Raw genomic sequence first — 19,138 nt, 5'->3', positions numbered from 1 at the left:
TTCTCTACTATTAAAACCTCTTGTTGCTCAAGTTCTCTCCTAGTCTGAGGAAGTTTTCTGAGGTATTTTTTTTTCTCCTCAGGAAGTCAGGTTCATTTGATTCCCTGATGCAAAATATATTCCCTCCAAATCCTCTTCCAGGGAATACATAATTTTGGCAGCTTTTGCAGTATTCTCTGGCTTTTTGTCACATACAATCCAGTTATAGTTTCTGGGTATTAAAGAGAGAAAATCAATCCTTCTTTAGGGGTAATACCTCCAGCACTCACCAGGCACAGGAATGACCCCTGTAATACTGTTTCAGTGCTATTAAATTGACTACCTGACCTCTAGTTTTGGCCCTACTGCCAGTCAACTAATGATTTAACAGGCCAACTGATAACAAAATCTTTGTGCCACCATCTCTTTAAAAAGATCAGTCTAGGCCCTAGGGAGTCGTCCTTCCCTATTTCAGAGTAGACGTCATTTCTCCTCCTATGCATTTGTGAGTGGATACACATCATTCTTTCATTATTAGCCATTTGAAAATCTTTACAAGCCCTATTAAAGCTAACAAAGAGCTTCAACATTGTCTATTTTCTGAAACTGGAAATTTATTTTAATTTATTTTAATCAGTGCAGCAGGCTTCACTAACTAGCCAAGTATTTCCCAATTCAGTCCTTAACTGAAATTCTTCCATGTTTAATTTACTTAATTCTTTATCTTTTAATTCCATTCCAGGGCTTCTCTCTTGTTTAATTCCATTTTTTTGGCCTTTTTGTCTTAATGTTAACATATTAAGTTCTTCCTCTTTTTCCAATTCAGCCATTTCAAGTTTCTGTTTTATTTTCCATATTTTTGCTTGATCTGCATTATCTCCTCAACTTCTACATTGTCTCCCTGACCGTCAATCATCTCAAGAAGGTATTTTGATTATTTTTCCCTTTAGGGGAGGAAGCCTCCTGTCCATCACAGGAACAGACAGGAACAAAAAACTTCCTCCAGATCCCTTATATAGCATCCTACAAACTTTTGAATCAGCATCAACTGAAAAACACAAACTTAGGCCAATGAAGACCTGGCAGGCAAAAAAACCTGGAAATCATTTGCCCCAAGGACTTTTCCTCAATTTTTTGAATGGAAAAACTGGAAAATATTGTGGAGTACTGAAAAATATTTTATCTTTTTAAGTGAGAAGAAACTTGACTTACAAGAGAGCACCTGAACCCTTGATTCATGGAAGAGGAAGGAGATTTGTTTCAGCAGTTGGAGTGGAGAGTCGAATATTATGATCCTGCCTCCTTGTGATTCATTTGCAGGTGGAGGTAATGAAGGCCATATATAGAAAGGCATGTCCCGCACACTTCTTTTTTTGATCACTAACAAGGGAGTTAGAAGACAGCAAGAGTAATAGAGCAGGGACACACATGGTGAAATTAGTAGGTGGGGGTTATTTGAGGTTTGCCTATTTCATAGTTTCCTCCCCAGTGGACTCTCACTTTGTCCCTATTCTGCAGCTGCCCCCTCTGCTCTCCACAGCTAACAGTATATAAGTCAGCTTCTGATTTGCCCATCCTCTTTGGGGAGAGGAAAGAAAATCTCCTGGGGCTTTGTCAGTTAACAGGCTCCTATAATATTGAAGCAGGTTCCTAAGCACCTAATTAGCTCAGTGTTGGTAGCCTGAGTCTCTGCTGTACTTCCTGTATTTCCTATTTCAGACTGCACTTGTTGGTCTGGGGATTTACTTTTCTGTCAAGACTCAGCTTTTTCTTCTCTGCCTTCACCCCAGTGTTCAAGGAGAGAGGATCTGCGAGGCCCAGTGTGTGTGCAGCAGGCGGGGGTGGGATGGTTCTTGCTACAACATTGTCCCCTGCACTGGAGTTGCAACTTAGAGCTCATTCTTGTGCAGCTTGTGGTTGGGCAGTCACAGGCTGTGTGAAGACTAGCAAGGATCTTTTCAGTGAAAGAACTTTGGAGACTGATGGGCACTGCTTAACAGGGAAGCAAAACACCAATTCTCTGATAAGCGGATATTTTAGTTTTTTCTCCCTGGAAACCTGCTAGAGAAATGTTCTTCCATTGAGGGATATTAGCAAACTCTTCATTTAGCTGTGGTGTCACTTGGAATTCAGCCAGTGCTTACAGGGAGAGGCTGCTATGATTCAGCGTAAGGCAGATTCGTGTAGTCATGAGATTCTGAGCAAGTGCAAAGTGTAGTATCTTTCTAGGATTTTGTTTTGCAGAAGGTATTGATGGACCCCAAATATATTAAACTATTGTGAGCAGGCAGCCATTAGCATTGTCATTGTTGCCCCCCTTTCTGTGTTACCATGGGTACAGCAGCTAGGAATAAATGAAACATGACGTGCTTACGAATGTTTTGGTGCAAAAGTTAAATGCCTTGAAAATGGTTAAGAAAATTGAACTGATGTGATATTGAATTATTCATTGTTAGTGTACGTGTATAAGATTGAGTTAAATTAATGTGGATAATTGTATAATATTTTGGTTTATTTATCACAGTGCAGAGATTATTTACAACACTGAGCTTTCAGCAGCATTCTATTGAATAAGTATTTATGAAAACGCTACATTATCACAAACAGCATTATAGAATGCCTTTCCTCTGAATAGTTTGTGTTCCGGAGAAGGAGTACGCACTACTCAAGTCCTCAATAGGACAGCAAGGACTGTCATTAATGGAATAGAATGCTTTTCCTCTGAATACTTCGTGTTCCAGAGAAGGAGTACAGCATGACTCAAGTCTAATAGGGCAGCAAGGACTGTCATTAAAGGAATTGTTTGGTTCTTATATACATTTGGTTTTGTATACATTTGTATGGTGGAATGTGTTGTATGTTCACTGTGTCTTAGATAATTGGGCACTTATATTTTTTCCACCACTTAGTTTAGCTTAACACAGGATTTCTGTCTCTTTTAGCTAATAGATGCGCAAGTCATGGCTCGAACAATCTCGAGAGATCTACTATGGGAAAAGCTTACTTCTTGGAATATTGATCCTAGATTGTTATTCTTAATCTTGAGTAATAGACTCCAATACAACATGCCAAGTAAAATGTTCACCAGAGGGCCTCTTCACAAGTAACATCCCCATTAAACAAGGCGTTAAAGAGGGCTGTATTTTAGCTCCCCTCTTGTTCATATTTTTATATGATCTACCATTGGCACTCTCAGAAGTTAATGGTCACAGTCCCAGACTAGGTCTCTCCATGTTCCGATACTATTATATGCAGATGATGCGGTTTTATTGTCCCACTCTAGAACTGGACTATCACGCCTAATGAATGCTTGTGCCATCTACTGTGAAACTAATCAATTAAAATCAATTTTGAGACATCTAAAGTCCTAGTATTTGCTAAAAAATGAAAAGTCTTCAAGTGGAAAATACAAGATAATCCAATCGAACAGGTAAAGCAATTTAAATATCTCAGGATAACACTTATCCATAATCTATCATGGTCTACCCAATGGAAACTGGGATGCATAGCAGATTATATATGCATAATGCTGAACCTTAGCCTTAGGAGAGCAATATCATTGGCTAGGTTCAATGTTCTGCCTTCAGCGCTGCTATATGGTGCAAAGAGATTCTGCTCCTGTAACTCTAATCAACTGGAAACTTTAACCCATTCCCTCTTCTATTGCACTAAATATGAGGGAATTAGGGGAAAATATGCAAATTCTCTTCCCTTGAACTGTGACAGAATTTCAGATGCTCAAAAGATCTTATACTTTATAAATAACCCTAATTTTGTAGTTTGTGAATTGGTGGCCAAGAAAAAGGCAAACTCTATGCTAGGGATGATTAGTAAAGTAATTGATAATAAAACTGCAAAGATTGTCATGCCCTTATATAAAGCAGTGGTGCAACTGCACTGTGTTCAGCTCTTGTCGCCACATCTTAAAAAGGATATAGAAAAGATAGAAAAAGTCCAGAGAAGGGCAATGAGGATGATTGAGGGATTGGAGCATCTTCCTTATGAGGAGAGGCTGCAGCGTTTGGGAATCTTTAGTTTGGAGAGGAGACATCTGAGAGGGGATATGATTGGAGTCTATAAAATTATGCATGGGGTAGAAAAAGTTGACTGAGAGAAATTTTTCTCTTTCTCATAATACTAAAACCAGGGGGCATACATTGAAAATGCTGGGGGGAAGAATTAGGACTAATAAAAGGAAACATTTCTTCATGTGTGATTGGTGTTTGGAATATGTTGCCACAGGAGGTGGTGATGTTCACTAACCTGGATAGCTTTAAAAAGGACTTGGACAGATTTATGAGGAGAAGTTGATCTATGGCTACCAATGTTGATCCTCAATCTGAGATTGCAAATGCCTTAGCAGACCAGGTGCTCAGGAGCAGCAGCAGCAAAAGGCCATTGCTTTCACATCGTGCATGTGAACTCCCAAAGGCATCTGGTGGGCCACTGCCAGTAGCAGAGTGCTGGACTAGATGGGCTGTAATCTGATCCAGCAGACTCTTTCTTATGTTCTTACGCTGTTTGGTAAATGTTTTGCTGGGGGTGATTTGTGAGAGATTTACATGCTTAATACTCACTTGCACTGGCTTGGAGCTGTTTTTCAGGCTAACAACCTACCTCATAGGGTTGGTGTGAGGACAAAATTAGGAAAGAGTTGATGGGGAGAGAGCCATGTATGTTTTGCTGGGGATGGGAGGTGTTTTGTGAGCTGGTGCATTGTTAGGTCATGGTGGGGGACGGTGGCTGCCCATATGGTTTTGTCCCCGGGCTCCAGTTTGCCTAGATACGCCTTTGCTCTGATGGGCACTGAAGAAATATAAAGAGAGAGTGTGAAATGAGGGAGCTTTAAAAAACAGTCATTTCAAAGACCACAGAGTTCAAAACATACTATAAAAAGACATATAACAAAGCACCTAGCATGCTATTATGTATAGGTGTCCAGAAAAATTTCAAATTATCTGTAAATACTGTTTCAGCAAAGAAATATTATACAGTTTTGGTTCAACATAGTTAAGAGACCACTTCTTAGTCTATGTTCTGATGCATAGAGGCATCCTCAGTGTAAATATGAGCACAAATGCATACCACATGACCGTGGTTGCTTAAAAGCATTAGATAAATTATGTATGATTGGTAAATTGCTAATTCATCCACAGCCACTTAAAATGGTAATGTCCTAAACTAAAATAATTTGCACAGAATTGTAGTGGTGGAAAAGAGGACATTTTTAACAAACAGTTATAAAGAAATTCTTGAAAGGCTTGTTGGAAGTTATGAGAAGTCTAGTGCATATCTGATAAATATAATTATACACATTTATTCATTTTTTACTCCACTGTTTCCTCAAATGGATCCAAATGATGATTAAGTAATGCAAATAAGAAAAACATTATATGCCTTCCAAAAACCACATCTTGTATAAAAAAATGACACAGCAAAATTCATACAAAAAGAAAGGCCTCCCATGAGAATCCAAACTTACTTAACATCCCACTCACTTGCTTGTGATAAAATTTTAAATTTTGCTTGTGATAAAATTTTAAAGTAGTCTTCTCACTAATCTGGCCAGGAATTCTTGTCTCATTTCTAAGGACTAGGTAGTCTTGTCCTTCCAGGAACTATAGATGGAAATTACCTTTTATTCATGGGACTATATATCAATGGTAGGAAATTACCTTTTATTCATGAGAATATAGATCAATGGTAGAAAACATAATACATTATTCCTTCCATTTCTCTCTACCATGACTGTATCTTTTCATTATACTATGGTTATCATAATCACCTTGGAACATCAATTTAGTCTTAAAATATTTCCATGAAAAATTATAGTGGCCATTCTTACCTTGAACTAGATGGCAGAAAAGGGGAGAAAGAAAAAGATATGCTGAAGACACACTGAACACCACATTCTAGGATGTGTTCCAATTTCCTCCCCAGATCTTTGCATTTTATTCTCCATTTCTGTTAGTTACATGACCAGTGGTTTCCACCAGGCTTGTGCATGCACCTTGACATGTTCACAAAAAGGTCAATAATACAGAGTTTCATATGTGGGAAAGGTCCCTACATTTGAAATATCAGGGTGATAAACAGTTTCTGGAGAAGGTCTCATTGAACAGGGTAGAGAAAACATAAGTTATCACATAGTACCCAGCTACAAAGCATCATAGACATAGAATAGACTAGAACAATTTACCACAAAAGTGACAAAAAGGTAAAGAATATCTCTCTTATGCAAAATATACATTTTTAGGATATATTTAATTCCTATTTTATATTTACTCATGTTGCTTTTCTGATAGTTTCAGTAAAAAACTATAATATTTTACTGCCATATTTTATTTGTCTCAGCACTCAGAGTTTGAGGTAATAATGAAGTAAACAAACTAAAAAGTTCCTATAGAACTGTGGACAAAGAGTGTGATTTTTTAAAAAACTTTTTTTCTAAAGTCACAAATCTTTTATCCAAGTCAAAACTAATCAAAATGTTGGCATATTCACTAGTATTCATAAAAATATAGATAATGGCAAACTGAGCAAAGACTTATAGCAAAATCCTAAGCAGTTAATGTTCATGAATTACAAACTTTACAAAAATACAGTTGCTATGAGGAAACTTACGACAGACAGCATTTACATCACTATTGTTAAAACATGTGTGCCTTTGTATGATCCACAGCATGATCTACTGTAGGGACCAGGAAGAATACATAAAGAGGTGTCTTGGCCTTTTTGCACAAAGTCTCAGAGATGATGTCTTTGAATTCAGCATCCCTTGGCATAGATGACTAAAGCTGATATTCCATGCACACATCTTATTTACAGCTGACTCATCAATAGTGACTAATAGTTGCGTCTGCTGGCAGCAGCAATTGGAATTCATCTGTAATCCTCATAACAAGCTCTTCAAAGTTTCAGGTGCTTATGAGGACCCATTCAGGAGGATCAGTCTCTTTCCAGTACAGTCCTTGGTATGGCTAAATTCCAGTGTCCTTTTTTCAGCAGTCAAAAATCCATGATAAATTCTGTATAACACTGTAGCCAATAACAGCAGCACCAGATATTAATTACATCGCTAGAAGATGTTTGCATATCATATTCAAAATATTAATCTTTATCTAACAGTGTTCTTTACCAAAACTAAATCAATGTACACCTCTAAATGTCAGAAATGTAAGCTCTGATAAATACTTTTTTGTACAAATGTTAACATGCAGTTCATGCTGAAAAAACTAAGCTATATATAGAACAACATTTTACAGGGTCAATAGATTTTTCCTTACAAAAATAAACATATGACAATCAGGGATTTTTCAACAATCTCAAGGATCTCTTACAGAATTGATTTCCCCCCACTTATATAGCTAAGGCTCTGTGTTGTTGGGTGTTTTTCTTCACCAGCCCAAAACATCATATTTGTGACATTGTTTAAATAAGGCTGTTTTGTTCAATTATAAAGAAAAAGCCAGTGTGAAGGATAAAGTCTGAACATAAGAATGAATGCAGATTGCTAGGGAGTGGGATTAAAGCAAGTCACCCCACTGAGTGGCAAAATCTTTGCTCAATCACACATTTGGAAAAATGTCAGTGCCCACTAAAGAATATCAGCTTACACTTGAGATATGCATAGATACAAATATAAAAAGTGGAAGAGGAAGGAAATGCACTTAGCAGCTAGTTGTATATGAAGGGAGCATTTTTGAAGAAGGCAACTGTGCATTGTGGAGATGGATGAAAAATACAGACAAGTAGCCAGATAGACATAAACAACGTATAGGACAAAGCATCGAAAAATGAAACACTAACCAAAAAAATGTGATGGCCTGAGAGTTAGAGGTTTAAGGCTGGTTAAAACCCCCTTTTGAAAACTACTGCCCTCCTTTACCTCTAAGGAAAGCTCCAATAAATTTCTTTCTTTTACTTGATATACTGCCTGTGAAAATGTTGAAGAACCCTGGGAAGAGAAATGACTAGAGGACCAAGCAGCACTTGCTAGCTTAAAATTGCAAGCCTGGATGGTGTTTACCTTTCTTTCATGTTTTGTGCCTTCCCATGCCATTAAGAAAGAGATCTGGCCTCTGCTTGCGTGTAACCAGTAATGACAACCTCTTTGCAGTTATCTGTGTGTAAACAACCGGAAACATTCAGAACTCTGATACATCGCTCTAGCACCAAAGCTAACCAATCAAGTAACAACATTATTGAAAGTAAATTAAAATAAAAATAACAACAAAAGACCCACAAGAAACAACCCCATCCCACATGCAGACTGATTGATCACCAGCTTTCATTTCAGCAGAATGGTACAATGCAAAAACACACACACATGTACACACACAACCCCCCCCCCAACACACACACACAATCCAGAGTCATCTGTGGTCCCAATAATTTGCAAGACATATTTCAGATGATGGAGACAGTATGGTCCATGCAAGTGATCAAAATGACGAGACACTGTATGCAATCAAGACAAGATTTCAAACATCTTCAGAATGGGTTAGAATCACAAGAAATGAAGGTCCAGTGAAATGATTATCAATTGGAAGCACATTTATTTAATTATCTCTCTTAAAAATGTGTGTGCATTTATTTATACTGGTCAGTGAAGTTCATTAGCTGTCCTTTTATTGCCATGGTAGAGTAGGTCAAAATAGGTGAGACGAAAACAGCACTCATTTAGAGAATATTGTAAACTCAGATAAGGATCTTCGGCTATCCCAGTGGCATTGCTTGTTTCTGTCAATTATAGCATGCAAGATTTATATTAGTATCAGTGGAAACTACAGTTAATGTTACACTTTCCATAAAGTGATAAACAGCACTTCAATAATGTTACTTAGCCGATTGATGTCATCTGGTTTACAAGATAGATGGGATGGGAGATCGAGAGCGTCTTAGAGGACAAGGTGAACTGTAGGGTGATGTTACTGGAGACAGTCTCAGAGCATTGCCTGCCATGCCAGCTATGTTGTTTAAACTTCGAGACTTTTCATATCCTTATATGAGAAAATGCAGAGACATCAGTTGAATTCAGCCAGAAAATATAGACAAATAATACAGTGTCATGTAATCAAACATGCTCCTCAGGTTCTAAGAGAACATAAATGTTTATAAGAGGGAAAAAAGATAAATAGTACTGTATCACTGAAACTAAAGGGATTCAGATTTAGTCAGCACTTTAATTTTTTTCACTCAGAACAGGTAAAGTGGCTTGGGTAGTTCCCACAAATGGACACAGAGAATTTATCAGACCTTCTGTAGTGCAGTCAAATGTTATGAAAAAGAGTATCTGAAAAAATGTATTTGAAGTCAGAACCAATTCCTAATAATCCTTTAAATTACAGATCATTTTCTACCTAACGGAATAAGCTTATTTTGTAATAATAAATGCAAAAGATTTTGCATTGTTTAAAAGTCCCATCTTTGAATTAAATAGCTGAGATTGTATTTCATACTATTAAAAGTATATTTGCAATATTATTGTTTACAATTCATTAAAATGTGCAAATTATTTACAGCTTTTTAACATTCTACAGTATGATCTGCAATATTTATCCATTACACAGCATCACTAAGAATCCTAAAATAGGATTTACACTTGCATATTTTCATATTATTAAACAATTAACTACTAGCATTAAATCATGTACCTGCAAAATTCTTTCTCACAGATACTGTGAACTGTCATTTCAATCTATCCATCAAGAAAGAACTAGTTCAAGTAATCAATGGATGCTGTACTTAAGCAATAGATGAATTCTTATTTACATTTTGGTCAGTGTTACATATATACTTGAATGTTACAGTTCTAATTGCACACTATACAACTGGAGAACTGTAAGACAATTATTAGCCCCATTGTAAGCAAGTCTTCTGGGAAGTGATCTCAACTGCTTTTCATGGGGTTTAAACACAAAAACTGTGCTAACCAAAGACACTATACAATGGTAAGAGAATGAGGCAAAAATCAGCCAGTGATTCTCAAACTCTGAAGCCAGTCCTTTGAGCTGCACAACACCAGGAGGGGAAAGCATGAAATTCCAGAAGATACAGGAACTTGAGACAAATGATTTCTTTCTTCTATAGGTAGCCAAGACACAGGCCCTTTCCGCACGGAAATGCCGTCCCTGGGCTGCTGTTCGCATAGGAGGCGCTGCTGCATTGCAGCAGCAGCATCCTGGCCACCCGGGAGCGGTGTCTTCCCATCAGCGCGGTGTGAACCGCACAGCTGGGAAGACGCCACTTTCCCCATGGCCTCCACTGACTGTCATGTCCAGCGTCGCTCTGGAGAGCTGCAGAGACCCGCCCACGCTGCCCTCCAACCCCTGGAGGTCGCGCAGCAGTGTGGACGGGTCCCTGCAGCCCTCCAGAGCAACGCTGGACATGAAGGTCAGTGGAGGGGGCTGACCAAGAGGTGGCGAAGTTAGGGTTAGGGTAAATTATGCCAGTGGAGGCTCGTTTCCGTGCATGCGCAGAAAGGGCCACAGATTAATTAAATGGCCCCTACAGACATCCTCATTGATCTAGGTAGTATTTGTGAAGATGACCACTCCACCACTTGTCCTCATACCTATCTGTTCTGAGAATAGAAGCTATTTTCTTTTCTTTTTTAAAATGGTGCTTCCTTGTGTGTGGTTATAGGCAGGGTCAGGAAAAGTCATATCCCTCTTCTCAAACCACTAATTGATTAGAATCCCAGTACACAGATCCTTACAGTCAGAAGGCTGTATAAACACAACTGGAAGCAAAGATCTGTGCAAGCCCACCCATGGAAGAGATTCTCGGTTCTGGGATGAGTGGGTCCAGAAGATAACAGGAAGGTTATGCTAAAGAAGAAGAAAAAATACTGGCACAGGAACATAATTGTTCGCAATAATGTGAGGAAACATACAACGCAAACAAGACTTTAAATTCAGCTTGTCCTAATGTTTCAACAGAAACTAGGATAACTAATTAATTTTATATGTAGTGCCATAATTACAGATTTGTGTGTGTGTGTGCATGTGTGCGCGCATCTGTGTGTGTGTGCGCGAGCGCATGTGCCACATTTGAGGCTCTAGTCTATGGCTACTCCATTGTTACTGTTAATATGCCATTTTTAAAAATCCTGTGTAGATAATTTAAACTCTGGGCATAATGAACAAACTTGCCAGCATCTTCTTTACTCCTTATCTACTCTCCAGATTATCAAGGCAACTTGAACCCTAACACTGAATGTTAAAACGAAATTGTGTAAAAACTCTGGGTGGCCTTGTAGAATGTATGAGGCCACATGGCCCCAAAGCATATACGCGGTCATGGAGGATCTAAATGATTCAATATATAATAATTTATTGAACAAAATTTTGATGGTTTAAAAATATGTAAGTTAATATTTGCATAGGTTATTTATGTGTGATGAAAACTGAGCACAACTCAAACGCTTTGTTGCAATTTTATCACTAGAGATTAATCCAATAAATAATTTTGCAAATTTTACCTTACACCATTTTTCTTCACAAAGCAGATATTAGATCATTTCATTCCTCTGCTGCCTTTATACAATAAAAATGTTAAAGTAGGCCCATCTATTTTGTACTAAATTAGACTAATAGATTTTGTGCTGATTTAATACGTCTAGCTTCAGTTATACAAATGTGTATTCTTGATGTAGAAAAGAGACAATATAGTAACCTCTTTTTCATTGCTACAAGACCTACAGGGCCTAGTCTATTTACTCCAAAGCCAAAACAAAATTACTGCTTATCTAAACAATGGGAACCTATTACAGCACAGAGGCCTGTTCTACAAGAGCCGAAGAAGCAGCTGCACACCGGCAAAATTCACACTGGTGGAGCCTTGGGACTGCTCGCACGGTCCCGTGTGGGTGGCCTGAAGCTGCCGTGACCCATGGAGGCGCTTCTTTTTTAATCATCCTTCACTTACTTTCTGTCCCTGTGGAGCTCTGCAGGGACGGAGAGGCACGCCCATGCTGCTCTCCAACCCCCAGGGGTTGAAGGGCAGCAGGGGTGTTCCCCTCTTTCCCTGAGGAGCTCCGCAGGGACAAAAGGTGAGGGGGAAACAGGAGGAGCCTAAAAGCAGCGCCCCCCCCCCCCCGGTGCTGTTTGCATGGCGCCAGCTGCAAAACGCTGTTTCCCCCAAAACTCACTTATTGAGTGAGTTTTGAAACAGCATTTCCCCACTAGTTGTGGAGAAAAAGCATGGGGCCACCTTGTTTCAGAGGCTGCAGACATGCGAACAGCGCCCCAGGGACAATGTTTTTACCATCCCTGAGGCACTGTTTTTGGCCCATGCAGAACGGGCCAGAGTCTTGAAGAAGACCTGAACAATTACTACCCAGTCTGCCTGACATCAACACCAGGAAAGATTCTGGAGTAGTTCATTAATCAGGCAGTGTGCGAGCACTTAGAAGGGAATGCTGTGATCACTAAAAGTCAATGTGTGTTTATCAAAAACAAATCTTGCCAGACTAATTTTACTTCTCTCTTTTTGATAGAGTGACAACCTTGGTAGATGACGGGAATACTGTGAATGTAAAATATCTTGATTTCAGTAAGGCCTTTGACAAGGTCAACCATGACATTCTTGTAAGCCATCTAGTAAAATGTGTGCTAGGAAATGCTACTGTTGGATGGATTTTGTTAATTGGCTGACAGTGGGTACCAGAGGATTCTGTCATGGCCCCAGTGCTACTCAATATCTTATCAATGACTTGGATGATGGAATAGAGGGCATGTTAAACAAAGTAGCAGATGACACCAAATTAGCTAATACCCCAGAGGACAGGGTTGGAATTCAAAATGACCTGGACAGATTGGGGAGCTGGGCCAAAACTAACAAAATGAATTTCAATAGAAATAAGCGTAAAGTACTATACTTAGGCAGAAAACATGTAAAGCTCAGATATAGGATGGGCGCTGCCTAGCTTAATAACAGCACATGTGAAAGGGATCTGGGAGTCTTAAAAGACCACTAACTGAACATGTCAGCAGTGTGATGCAGCAGCCAAGAAAGCCAATTCAATTCTGAACTGCATCAACAAGAGGATAGTGTCTAAATCAAGGGATGTAATAGTACCATTCTATTCTGCATTGGTCAGACCTCACCTGGAATACTGTGTCAAGTTCTGGGTACCACAGTTCAAAATAGATATTGACAAACTGGAATAGGTCCAGAGAAGGGAAACAAAATGGTAATAGGTCTGGATTCTATGTCCTAAGAGGAGTGGCTTAGGGAGCTAGGTATGTTTAGTCTGGAAAAATAAGGTTAAGGGGTGATATGATAGCCATGTTAAAATATTTTAAAGGATGTCATGTTGAAGGTGGAGCAAACCTGTTTTCTGCTGCTTCAGAGACTAGAACAAGGAGTAATGGATTCAAAGAACAGGAAAAGAGATTCCATCTAAACATTAGGAAGAACTTCCTGACAGTGAGGGCTGTATGACAGTCGAATGTACTGCCTCAGTGTGGTGGGAGTCTCCTTTTTCAGAGGTTTTAAAACGGAGGCTGGATGGCCATCTGTCAAGAGTGCTTTGATTGTTATTCCTGCATAGTAGGAGGTTGGACTTGATGGCCCTTGTGGTCTCTTCCAGCTCTATGATTTTGTAGCTGGCTTTACCTCCTGCATCACCAATTTTGTTGTTGTGTCCACCATGCTGTGTTAGAATTCCAAATATGCCCACAAAACATTGGTGACCCCTGAGCTAAAACTATTTGATTATGTGGATCTTTTCCCCTCTCCTTATCTCAACAACTTCATAAGACCTCAGAAAATGTGGACACCTTGAGTCACAGGACCAACATGGACTAAAATCATGATGGCCAGAAGCAGCGATAAGGAGTGAGACCCAGGCACAATTGTCCCCATCTTTCTCTTCTGCCAAAGTTGTCCCCATTGGCGTAAGAGCAAGGTGTAGCTTATTTCACCTGGCTCTCCCTCCTCATTGCAGTCCCCAGGTCACATGACTTTGTCATCAGGTGGTATCAGGTTTTCAGAGGTCTCAAGGATTGCTCCTGGAAGAGGAGAGGAAAAATCTTAATCGGTAAATGCTCTTGCCCTCATGCTTCTTGAGTCTAACCTTATATATTCACATACCTGATAAATCCAAATGGACTGGATCTTATTAACCCATGTACATGGACACAGAGGAATCATCCACACTTTACAGACTGGCTGTGGGAAACATTGTTTAACCATAATAATTATGATTGCCGTATATAATCCTAACCTCAGATTCTTGCTCTTTGAGATCAGAATCTTGCTTTTCAATTCTAATGCCCTAAAATAACCTAGTGGTATTTTTCTCTGTATTGTACTTTATTATATGAGACCTAAATCAAATGTGTCCTGAGTATCTTGTCATCAGAAGGAAACTTTGGGAAAAGTTACATTAGTATATTAAGTGTAATTTAAAGTGTTGCAAATAATTATTATATGAGTGTTTTAATGAACATGGCTTAAATTATAGTTATCTTTGTACAGGACAGACAAATGAAGCCATGAATGAAACAACTATTAAAACCGACACTGACATATCTGAGGTGGATTGATGAGTCAAGGATGCCTTTTTAAAAAAGGAATAGAAGCAAAAAAAGGGCATCAAAGGAAAGAAGAGGTAAATAGACTGACTTGGATGTAGTTTTTCCCATAGAGCATTTGTTCGTATCTGTTTCATTCCAAGCTTACTTATTCAGTAGAAAAGTGCTGAATGAACTTTTATAGTCTAATGAAAGAGTCCATACCTTTCCTGATCCCTCCATCAGTAGCACACGCGTAATCACCTGCTGTCAGTAGGAAACATGTTCCCCCTCTTCTGTTTTTGTCTCTGGTACTAGAGCGTCTCATTGGTGGGAGCCTTTCAACAGGTGAGAGTGGCTGTTCACTTTCTGTACTGTCTTCACCTGATAACACTGGTCAAATACCATGTCCATTTACATCAGATAGCCAATGGTTAAATAAACATCACAACACACACACAAACTCTTATGCTGAATATCTGATAGCCCTACTTCACAAATACCACCCTCCCTCAAAAAAAAAGCTGTTAGGGTATGATATGGAAAAGTAGTTACAGAAATGCAGCTAAGTTATAAATCAATATTACAGGGACAAAAGACCTTCTGCTATTCATTTTATGTCTCAAGGCAGCTGCAAGCTTTTTTGAAATTCCATTAATTCCTCTTTGTATCTTTAGAACTTAAAAAAAGTTAATTTGTACCCTTTAATATTTTTTTAAAATATTAATATAAAAGTCTTTGCTGAGAGTCTGGAATAAAAATTTTAATCCAGATTTTTCACTCATATTCAGTATTAATGAATTCTTACGCAATAACCACAACAATCATAATACACTTGTCTAACAATACTAACTATTGAATGGAGACTACCAATTATTATATGAGATGATATCAGGTCCTTAATAGATGTTGTCATAACGTGGTAATAGTTAACATGATGCTTTTCACACCAAATGTTACACAGTTTAACTAGCTGTTTTCGTCTCTGGTTCTTCCCTAAACAGCAGCTACTACATAATCATCTGTGCACTGAAACAATTTGATGTAATAGTCTTACAGTCTCTTCTGATATGGAAGCAAACACCTCTGATTTGGGGGGAAGAGAAATGTAAATACAGGGATACAGTTAAATAATACAACTACAGTGCAATCCCAACAATACTTTTCTGAAGTAAGCCCACTGTATAGACCTGAGCAGGATTATGAGTCGACCTACTCAGGATTGCACTGCCATTGTTACAAACAACTGTATATGGGTATCGCTCCAAATGAAATCATAGACATTTGTTTCCAAGTAGTCAACTTTTAATCTGAATTTAAATATAAGCTTATGAGTAGTCAGAGAGAAAAGGTTTACATATTGTGAGGAAAACTTAGAATTAATTAATAAGAGTATTGCCATTTTCCTTGCTAATGACAAACTCCATTTCAAATCTAGATGCTCTGTGGTTTCAGGAGATCAGAAATTATGTGAAAATATGTTAACATGCTATTCCATGAAAAGGAATGCTGTACTTAAAAATCTAAGACAGTACTCTTAGGAAGTATTTGTTGCATTGAATGTGGTCTACATTAATCACCCATCATTTAAAAAAAATCCTTGTATTTTTTCTAGTATTTCAAGTCACCAGTGTGGCACAGGCAAAGTGGACCGAAGAGACAAACATCATGGCAGAACAGCATATAAATCCACAGGATGATGTACAAAGTATTCCGTAGTCAAATGCATGAAGAAAACAAAACATTTGCACAAGGCAACAGGCAAAAGTAACAGTAATATTGGTAAAAGTGAAGAACTGATAACAAAGATGAAAAATAAAAAGCTTTGCATTCACAACACAGTAAGCAACCACTAAAACCAGTGATGAACAGTTCTAGGAACATCATTCTTATGCAATAACTACTTTGCAATTTACAAAACTGACATATACAAACAGCTAGTGAGGGGAGAGGAGTATGAACTACACTCCTCTAGCTGCAGAAAGATGGAATACTTTCTGATGCTTTGTACTGCCAAACATACCAGACATGCATTTTGGGTTTTATCCTACCTGATTTATTGTGTTCCATCAGCCGGTTATCTTTGCCAAGGCAGATTTCCCCCTGTGTGCTATTGCAGGCCATATTCAAGTCTGTCTTGCAAAATGTAGGGGAATTTGCCTGAGGAGCAGGTGGTATGTGCTTCTTTCTCTTTCTTGGAAGCTTCTGCTTTGCCATGGCTAGAGAATAGTACATTCCAAAATTGTTGACAATAACAGGCACAGGCATAGCTATCGTCAGCACCCCAGCCAAAGCACAAAGAGCACCCACTAGCATGCCTGACCATGTCTTTGGATACATGTCTCCATACCCAAGAGTGGTCATAGTGACCACAGCCCACCAGAAACCAATGGGGATGTTTTTAAACTCTGTGTGTGCACTAGCTGATGGGTCATTGGGTTTGGCTCCTATTCGCTCCGCATAGTAGATCATGGTAGCAAATATCAACACTCCTAATGCCAAAAATATTATCAGCAGCAAAAACTCATTGGTGCTCGCTCGTAATGTGTGACCCAGCACCCTGAGGCCTACAAAATGTCGGGTGAGCTTGAAGATTCGCAGGATTCTCACAAACCTCACCACCCTGAGGAAACCAAGAACATCTTTAGCAGCTTTAGAGGAGAGCCCACTGAGGCCCACTTCTAGATAGAAGGGCAAGATTGCCACAAAGTCAATGATATTCAAGAGGTTTTTGATGAATTCAATTTTGTTGGGTGAAAACACAACACGCACTAAAAATTCAAATGTAAACCACACCACACAGACTCCTTCAACATATGTCAGAGCAGGATCTGTCTCAATTTCATACTGCAGAATCACTTCGGTGCTGTTGAGAGTGGGATCTGTTTTATTTATGATGGTATTAAATGCTTCATGGGTTTCCAGGCAAAAGGTTGTGATTGAAAGGAGGATGAAGAATAAAGAGCCAAAAGCAATGAACTGCAAAGAAAAGAAAAGAAAAATTAACCAGATAGTTTAAAAACCATAATAATCAGCATCATATAGTTTATGAAGTTTCCACTGCAAAGATTCTCTTAAGTACTTAATACTTACATAGTGCCACTAATGCACATAACATTTTATAAAGCATACAGTTGGATTGGGTTACTTTGTTCCTCATGGAAAGGACTCAAAAAGTTGCTGTTGTAGACCAGTTGTTATCCACATGCTATTTTTAAAGCTCTGTGTAAAGCCCTTAGCAAATAACTTCCATGATTTCAGAGTAGGTTGCCAATAATTTGCTGAGGATCCAGCTCAACATTTCTTTATCCAAATTGCTTATTTCCTGTTGATACTGTAGAAATCCTGAACCATTGTCCAGCTACTGTGGTTAAATGGCTAAGGATGAACAAGGTAAAATGGAATCCTGAAAAGACCTTGGGTATATCATGATGATGTTCCTGATGTACCCTCTCCTCTGTCTTAGTTATAACCTTTTCTGCCCTTAATACCAAAGAGAACGGACTGAAATTATTTAGAAAAAGGTTTATTTTCCAGCGAGGGAAAGTAAACTTAGGGATTTAGGACAAACATAATACAAATATAACTTGACAGAGAGATCAAGAACGTTTATTTACACAGTACATACACATATATGGACTTGGCTTTGTCTGTCACATATATTTTATGCTGCCATGTTTATTGGCTGCTTTATTGGCTCAGAGCCAGCATATTGGCTCAGAGCCAATATGGCTTTATTGGCTCAGAGCCAGTGGTTAAGAGCAGCAGACTCTAATCTGGAGAATGGGCTTGATTCCCCACTCTTCCATGTGAAGCCTGTTGGATGACCTTGGGCTAGTCACAGTACTCTCAGAACTATTTCAGCCCCACCTTCCTTACAAGATGCCTGTTGTGGGGAAATGAAAGCACTGTGATTGTAAGACACTTTGAGACCCCTTAAATTAGAGAAAAGTAAGAAATAAAGTAAACAAAGTAAAATAAGAACACAGGTCCCCTGCTCATAAGGGCTTACAATCTAAAATGCAAGACACCAAAACACTGAAAGGGAAGGCAGGGAGGTTTAGAAGGAAAAAAAACGGGAAGAAATGTTGGACACTTACTGTGAAGATTCTTTCTAGACTGAGGAACAGGAGCCTCTTAGCATAGGTGATTCCTACCATTTAGTCAAGGAGGCAGTACTTAATTATCATAGTCTGTGTGACAGATGAGGTACTGAACAGCTCAGAGTAGTTTTCTTGTATCTGTGTTTTCTCATGAACTCTGAAAACAGCGGGGAGTGGAAGAAAGCATACATGGCATGCATCTAGACAGAAGTATGCTGAGGTATCAAATCATTCTGTACTGAATCCCCAGAAAAGAATAGGACTGGGTACAAGATGGTCTACCTATAAAACTGAATCTCTCAGAGATCTATTTGAAAAAAAAATGGTTTCAAATATTTCTCTTTACAGTTGATCAACTTGCTAAACTGTTAGCCTGGATATTCCAGAGCCCAGGAATATGCCTTGCCCATATAAACTGGCTGCTCCTCTGCCAACATTAAAGGCAAAGTTGCCTCCTGATAGAGAGAAACAGAAATGGTTCCTCCCTGCCTGATATATAAATCAGGCAGATGTATTGTTTGACCTTAAGACAGA

The 19,138-nt window shown here is 38.8% G+C and overlaps 1 protein-coding gene across 10 annotated transcripts in view; it reads right to left on the bottom strand.

The window, feature by feature from the left end:
* Positions 1 to 5,895: 5,895 nt before the first annotated feature.
* KCNC2 (potassium voltage-gated channel subfamily C member 2) overlaps positions 5,896 to 19,138 on the bottom strand; it is a 107,245-nt gene continuing 94,002 nt past the window's right edge. For 4 of the 10 annotated variants that reach the window (XR_007244780.1, XR_007244778.1, XR_007244779.1 and 1 more), the window contains 4 exons: positions 16,553 to 17,480; positions 14,727 to 14,894; positions 8,009 to 8,981; positions 5,896 to 7,017 (listed from right to left, as the gene is read on the bottom strand). Coding sequence is in view for 3 of the 10 variants with exons in the window: in XM_048499831.1 (XP_048355788.1) it covers positions 8,041 to 8,102; positions 14,727 to 14,894; positions 16,553 to 17,480 (1,158 nt within the window). In the remaining 7 variants the exon portion in view is untranslated. Of the gene's footprint in view, positions 7,018 to 8,008; positions 8,982 to 14,726; positions 14,895 to 16,552; positions 17,481 to 19,138 lie in introns of those variants that run through there. The other 6 variants (XR_007244783.1, XR_007244784.1, XM_048499832.1 and 3 more) reach the window with 6 other exon arrangements.

This window comes from Sphaerodactylus townsendi, linkage group LG06 (assembly GCF_021028975.2).
Source record: "Sphaerodactylus townsendi isolate TG3544 linkage group LG06, MPM_Stown_v2.3, whole genome shotgun sequence".
NCBI lineage: Eukaryota > Metazoa > Chordata > Lepidosauria > Squamata > Sphaerodactylidae > Sphaerodactylus > Sphaerodactylus townsendi.
This window is presented reverse-complemented; position numbering and strand designations above follow the sequence as displayed.